Genomic DNA, 7,675 nt, shown 5'->3' with positions numbered 1-7,675 from the left:
GTTGCATCATAAAAGATTAACAGTAGACACTGATGTTAAATAGTGCAAATGAGACCATTTCTACATGCACAATATGATGGAAACTCATAGGATTAAAAATAAACAGCTCTTTTGCTATAAAAGGAATATTAATATTAATATTAATAAATCATTAAAATAAACTGTTAGTGAGACTAATCAGAAAAAAGCCTTTAGTTTGCATAAAGACTGGATTTTGGAGCAATGGAAAAAGGTCATATAGTCGAACAAGTGCAGAGTGACCCTTTTTGAGATCGTGAGAAAAAGGGGTGTGCAGGGTAAAGAGGGAAGCACATGAAGGGACGCATAAAGCAAAATAAATATTGTGACTTTTGTGACCAGGCAGTGTACTATAGACTATCAACCTTCATGGTTTTTCTTCTGATATGCCTGCATGGGATAGAGGCACATCACTTAGCCTGATAGTTCCAGACTCTGTGATTCAATCCTGAACTTGGGTTACTGGGTTTTTCCCATGTCTGTATGGGACTCCTCCAGTTCTTTGATTTCTTCCATAAATTCTGGTAAGTGACTGTACTGGTGACTGTAAATTGCCCAGATGACATGGATCCACTGACTATTTATCCTGACTAGAATGAAGGGATTACTGAATATGAATGAATGTGTTAATACATACTGTACCTCTTTATATAATTATGAAACCACCAAGAATATCAACTCTATACTTTAAGATTCTATACCCCTAAAGTGTTGTTGGAAGATAAATATGACAGTCTATACAAGGCTTATACAGCATCTGTGTCTTTAAAGTAGATAATCCAAATAAAGTGTTAAATCATTTCATTTCACTATAAATTTTTTAGTCTTTTTCCAACAGTCAAATGACAAGAAGTTTTGTAATGGCATTCTTAACAAACTATACACACAAATAAAATTTCAACCATCAATTTGTTAAAAGCTTTTTTGTTTCTTTAAAATAGGACGCTGGATTTCAAGATTTTATAAGCAATGCTTTTTGGTTAATTGCTCACTTTGAGAAGTGTTTAAAAATCACTGCTTTGTGATGTATAATCATGCTCGAAGGAACAAAGTGTACGATAAATTGTGGCTGGCTTACATCCAAAAACAAGTTCCAAATAAGTGAGAAAAGTCTAATGGGACTACATTATGCACATTTTATTGAAAAGTGTGACCTCTGACCATGTACTAGGCCACACCATTTAAAAGAACTATTTCTCCGCCATCATACGAAACAACTCAACATCCATGGTTACAAAGGATTTTTCTAAACCCTGCATCATGTCTCTCTCTCTCTCTCTCTCTCTCTCTCTCTCATCTTTTGCCTTTTGTCCTCACTCTGTCTTTCTCTCATTTACACCTGCACACTTGATGGAAAGATGGTTATCAGAAATTTGTAGAGCTCACTAGACCATTACCTTTCTCTCACAACAGTACAGGTAAAGGACTTTGAAGACGCTCCCTGGCCTTTTGTCTTCTGCACTCAAAACATGATAGGGGAAGAGTGAAGGAGAAGGATGGGAAAGGAAAGAAAGAGCAAAAACCAAGAAGACAAGACCACACACACCTCCTCAGAGCGGTTGTTTATCTTCTTCTTAAAATTTATGCTACGGAAAGTGAGAATGATTCATAAAGTCGGTCTTTTTCTGTGTGGGAAAGAAGCGCAGATTCCTCGCATCCAGTCTGAAGACTCCATGTGTTGGTCAGAGGAGTTATCACAAATTCTTACACCAAGGATCAAAGTGACATCTCTTTGAACTTTGGTGAAAGGAAACCAGAGTCCTCAGATCAAACAGCAAATCGGTGAGGAAGAATGACTGGAATATGATGAGTGTGTGTGAGAGAGGGAGCGAGAGAAAGAAAGTTGCCTTTAGGATCACAGTATAACATCAGTTTCCTTTTAAGACTCTGTTGTGCAATTTTTCTAATGAGGTTATGACAACTGCCTAGAGCATGAAAGTGTGTGTGTAGAGAACTTACTCTGTGTTGTGCATGATGTCTGGCTGTGTTTATCACACGTATGTGTATTTCTATGACTGGTTCTGTTGCTGTAGTGAGTCAACTCGAGCTCGTCTGGTCCGAAAGGCCTGGTCAAACATGACGCATTTACTTGGCCTCAGTGAGATCACTTTCTAAAATAAGAACGATCCCAATTACATCTCGCCATTTTTCATAGTTACATCCTCCCCTTTTTCCTATTATTCCCTTTTTTTGGGGGAATTCTCTCTCTCTTTCTTAGAATGAAGGTCACTAGAGCACATAAACACGCAAACCAATCTAGTAGGTCGTTCAGGACAATATCCATTTTAAATATGTGTGTGAGTGTGATGGTATGTGTGTCTGTTAACCTGCTTTCGCATTCACCTTCTGCCGTAGGTTCAGCTTGTGTGTGTATGTATGTGTGTCTTTGTGTCCAAACTAAGCAACAGATTCTATAGAGCCTGACCGTGGTACTGATAAGAAGCCTGACTGCTATGCATGTGAAGATTAAATAAATATTGGCTTCTAAAAACTCTTTATCTGACAATTTGTTTAAGATTTCGTAAAAACTATTTATTTAAAGGGGACCTTTACTGGGAATACATAACGTATTCGTGAGCATTACCTAAATAAATAACTGGAGAATGTACGTATTGTTTATTTTAAAACCCATTAGATGACATACAACCTTAGATAACATGTAGTGCTGACTAGAATAAATATAATATTTGTATTGAACAGGGTACTGTGGTCTATACTAAACTAAATTCTAAATGCAAATACAAATACAAACTAAAAATGCACTATTTATTTATTTGTTTGTTTGTTGTTTCAATTTCGGAAGCTTCATACTGAAACTAGGTGGAATCCAGAAGGATGAAACAAACAAAAAAGAAATCGAATAAATACTAAATATATAGTTTTGCAATTAATGAGCTGGCCCAAGCACCTTGCCCCATTGCCTCCTGGGTGCACCACACAACCTGTGCGTTTTCTGAGCATGTTAAGACCTCAGTTTGTTGTTTGATGTTTGGTGGCGATCGTATGAAAAATCCATGCATTTTGCAAACGACCCAAAATAACTGACTTCCTGTTGAGTTGAACCCATGACATGCAGTGCGAAAGTTGTTCAGCTCAATAAGCTCTAAATGTGTATCGGGTCTTGCGTGCGACTTTTCTGTCAAACTGCCAATTTTTATGAGTTTTTGAGCATTTTAAGACCCCCAAAAAGCCCAAAAAAGTATATATAATAAACATAACCCTTTTAGAGTTAGGGGATCAAATCCTGCCTCCCGTCTGTATGTGTGGTGTGTGCATGTTCTCCTTGTGCTTTATAGGTTTACCTCCAGGTACCCCAGCTTCCCAGTAATGTGATTTAGGGTTTTTTCAAACTGCTCATATTATATGATTGGGTGTGTGAGTATGTGGGAATCTGCGCTAGCAGATGGGAGCTTCTTGAGAAGCTTCTTCTCCCGGAATGAATGAATGAATAGGTAATGCTTCTTAAAGCACAAATATTTTGATTAGGAGCAGCAATGCATCATATAGCGATAGAGTATACATAAAAAAGCTTTAATAAAGTATTTGGAACACTGAACCAGTACAGCCACAGATAGTGTTGCATTTCACGCCTACTGTAGATGGTATATAAAGAAAGTTGCTACCATCTCATCTTTCCTTTTACAAAACATCAGGCAATTTAAATCTTTTCAACTGCTCCATTTCATTTTAAAGCTTTTATAAAACACTATTCGATACATTTTACATAAAGAATAATTAATAAGCTAATATTTCACCCAAATGGATGTTTTTCAATATCTTCAAAGTAAAGTGGTAAGCCAATTTGCATTTGTAACCCTGTCATTATGTGTATCTTATACAGCTGCCTCTAGTGTCATGGAGGTTAACTTGGAAAATAGGCAAAAGGTTATTTAAAAATGAACAAGCTTAAGGATAAAACTAACCTTTAAAAGCTGCAGCTTTTATTGTTGAAATAATAACATAACCATTTATACTGTCAACACTTAATGGGATAAAGAAGCATATTACTGAGCCTTAGTTAAAGGTCATTGGTTGCACACAGATACGCTAATGCAGCATGTACCGAACAAAAGAATACAGTACTGTACCACTGCATTGTGCATGCAGCTTTAATTCCAAAATTCTTCTGGAGGCTGAATCAAATAGAAAGCCCTTCAGCACTTTTTGGATCACTGTGCTATGTTGCTTGGTTAGCATTTTATACAATAGGCGGCACATGTTCTTTGGGGTTAGTGTCAGGTATAAATATAAGGGGTTAAACCCAGCACAGTGTCAGCTCACCAGTCGAAAACAACATTGACGATCAACGCATTGCTGTACAAACCACTTTCAAATCATGGGCAGGGTAAGAACCAGGCATGATGGCAAGGGTTTCAATAATCAGTTGTACTTATTCTACACTCCTGTCCATAAACCTTGCTTAACACAATCTTTTAAAGCAGTTCACTATATTTCTAATTTGGTCTTGTTGTTTTCTTTTCCCAAATAGATCATTTTCTACGAGGACAGGAACTTCATGGGTCGTTCCTATGAGTGCAGCAGTGACTGCTCCGACATGTCCTCCTACCTGAGCCGCTGTCACTCGTGCAGGGTGGAGAGCGGATGCTGGATGGTGTACGATCGGCCCAACTTTATGGGAAACCAGTTCTTCATCAGGAGGGGCGAGTACCCCGACTACATGAGCGCGTGGGGCTGGGGCAACAACTGCATCAGGTCCTGCCGCATGATCCCCATGGTATGCTGATCATCTCAAACGAATAATAATACTGCCTGAGGTATCAATTCAAAATGTTATATTATGTTCATTTTCAATTGACTTGTATTTTACTCAAAACAGTACAGGGGCGCCTACAGGATGAAGATCTATGAGAGAGAGAACTTCCTGGGCCAGATGATGGAAATAAGTGATGATTGTGACTCCATCATGGATCGCTACCGCTGGTCCGGCGGATGCCACTCATGCCACGTGACAGACGGCCACTGGCTCATGTACGAGCAGCCCCACTACAGAGGCAGGATGTGGTACTTTAGACCTGGAGAGTACCGTAGCTTCAGGGACTTCGGCAACACGAATTTCATGAGCATGAGGCGCATTATGGATTCCTGGCATTGAAAACTTCTAATGTAAAAATCAAACAATAATTTGAATAAACCTAACAAAAAGAAGAACAATATAAACAATCTGATTTTCATTTTCTTGAAACTATATGCTAACATAGGCAGCATTATATAATGATCAGTTATTTGATTACTATCTTATCTTACACGGATTCATGGTTTAGATGTAGTCCTTGTTAGAGTTATCAGTATCTTTATAAAAAATTATGGGGGAGAATAATTGTATAAGTATATAGTATGGTATAAATATTAGACATAATAATACAAAATGTTCTTATTAGAGCAAATAGTCTCTGTCAAAATCCCACATGAATAGGGATAAGGTTGAATGATTGACCCCAACACAATGTTGCACATATGACCTTAAAACAACATTCATTTATAGATTTTATGCCGCTTAACATCTGTTTACACAGTGCCTGAATCCAAATATATCCATGGGTCCTTAAGTTTATAACAGAGTTCATAAATCCTGATAGGAGAACAGGACATAGCCGGATGTAACAGGATGTAGCAAACACAACAGCTTCTAGGGCTGCATTCCATAATGCTAGTAAACATACAAACATATGATAGTGCATGTGGTTCAATAAACTGTGGCATTTTCACAAGCCTTTCACAAGTGCTCTTGTTATTAAATGCAACCTCAGGTCTCTTGTACAAACAGCACATCTCTTAAGTGTTGTAGCATTATCTTTCCTTTTTTTTTTTTTTGCATTAAGGCTCCTAAATGCAGTACAACCAGCGTTAGTGATAGTAGCAGCAAGAGGGAAAGAAGAATGAAGTGGCACAACACAAATGTGAAAAATCAGGGAATGAGGTTGTTCATTATTTAGGCATGTCACATTTATACACGGCAGTATTTTAGAAAAAAATATATACAGTATTATGTCATGATATGCAGTTAAAACAGTTTTACAGAATGGATCTCTGATGTGATACAACATATAGCCTATAATGAAACCTCGGATTGCGAGAAATGCAGTTTGCCAGTGTTCGGTAAGACGACCAGATTCTGAATAAATTTTGACTTGAAAAACGAGCAAATCTTGGTTTACGAGTACCGAGTATCATGTATCTTGCATGCATTTCTTATTTTGACGCAGAATGTCTTGTGATCAGAACTGAGCCAATGTTTTTTCTCTCTCTTGCGCTGCAGAAGTGGGTAATCATCTCCCCTGCTGGGTCTTAGTGTGCCTCTCTCACTGGTATACATCAATAAACATCCATGCACACATTTTCTCCCTCCGCCTGTCATTATGCGTGTAATTTGACACCGTGCCAGTTTACACACTCTTTCTCTCTCTTGCCTTTAGTGTGTGTGTGTTTGTGAACCGGCACGTGTCAAGTTACACGTGCACACACACATAACGACAGGCCCAAACACACACACACACACGCCAGCGCACTTTTTTTTTAAGGTAAAGTGCAGGTTTATTTGTTTTATTTTTACTTTATATTTTGTATTAATTACTTTTATGTATTTATTTTTTGGTATGTGGGAAAATTTTATTTGGTTAACGAGTGTTTTGGAATACGAGCCCACTTCCAGAACGAATTATGCTCGTAATCCAAAGTTCCACTGTACCTATATACACTTGACATGCTGTATTTCTTTTATCTCTGTCCTGACATATTAATATTTAAAGTAGGTTCAACGGTGGACTAGCAGCATAACATATTAGTTTTTTATTTATTATTGATTTCTTTCTCTTTTTTTTTAGTGTTTGCTTATATTTTAACTTCAAAATGTGGCCCAATCTGCATATACTGTACTGTCTGATACGCAATACTTACAGCGCAGTGAGCTGCCCAGAGAAAATGGCACAAAATAGCAATACAAAATGACAAAAACACAGAAACAAAAACTACCCATCCTAGATTAACACATACATATTATAGATGAACCCAAATACACTCGTTTTTCTTTAAATGGTTTATGCCCATTTAAAATAAGATTTTAACCTAATTTTAATCAGACATTGTGAAACTTAAGTTACAAATCTTGGCATAATATTAATGAAACTTTTATAATTGTATATATTATATTTCTATAATTAAATTTTTTTATAGCTTAAAATATATTAAAATACTTTCAAAAATCCATTTGCATGACCTGCAGAGGGAAACCAACAATCACTGATAACCAGTAAGAACTATCATCAAAGCACACTCCAGTTTCCTGTCCCATCACAGAGCATAACAATTAATAAATAGTGGTACAGACTGTAGCAAATACCTTAGATGGTAATGTGAAGACACTTTTAATGTTCTGCATGGAGGGACTTTCCAAGATTTTTAAAAAGTGTTGTCCAGAGCTGTTATAATCACCTATTAATAGGCATCTCACCAATTCATCTTGAATTATTAAATTAATTGAAAAATTCCAATGAATGGCAATATATGAATGACAGTACATTATCTGTAAATAAATAACAAATATGGAAAATTTAAGTAATTAGTAATGTAAGTGCAGAATTTGGATTAAACCACTTCATGAAATGATAAGCATAGAGAGCATAAACAGTAATGGCATGAA

At 36.8% G+C, this 7,675-nt stretch overlaps 1 protein-coding gene across 2 annotated transcripts; it reads left to right on the top strand.

The window, feature by feature from the left end:
* Nucleotides 1-1,728: 1,728 nt before the first annotated feature.
* LOC128512973 (gamma-crystallin M2-like) lies at nucleotides 1,729-5,165 on the top strand. Of its 2 annotated transcripts, none has more exons than XM_053486538.1 (3): nucleotides 1,729-1,800; nucleotides 4,508-4,753; nucleotides 4,856-5,165. In XM_053486538.1, the coding sequence occupies exons 2-3, from the start codon at nucleotides 4,535-4,537 to the stop codon at nucleotides 5,129-5,131; spliced, it is 495 nt and encodes a 164-aa protein (XP_053342513.1). In that variant the 5' UTR covers nucleotides 1,729-1,800; nucleotides 4,508-4,534; the 3' UTR covers nucleotides 5,132-5,165. The 2 variants fall into 2 exon arrangements, with proteins under 2 accessions (XP_053342513.1, XP_053342512.1); XM_053486537.1 differs by lacking the exon at nucleotides 1,729-1,800 and adding an exon at nucleotides 4,302-4,363.
* Nucleotides 5,166-7,675: the final 2,510 nt, after the last annotated feature.

Source organism: Clarias gariepinus, chromosome 25, assembly GCF_024256425.1.
Source record: "Clarias gariepinus isolate MV-2021 ecotype Netherlands chromosome 25, CGAR_prim_01v2, whole genome shotgun sequence".
In the NCBI taxonomy this organism is placed as follows: domain Eukaryota; kingdom Metazoa; phylum Chordata; class Actinopteri; order Siluriformes; family Clariidae; genus Clarias; species Clarias gariepinus.
This window is presented reverse-complemented; position numbering and strand designations above follow the sequence as displayed.

What these genes read in the sequence shown, in the direction of transcription:
- LOC128512973 (XM_053486537.1), top strand. An exon ending in CCTGCCGCATGATCCCCATG is followed by an intron (nt 4,754 to 4,855) that starts GTATGCTGATCA and finishes TACTCAAAACAG; the next exon opens with TACAGGGGCGCCTACAGGAT.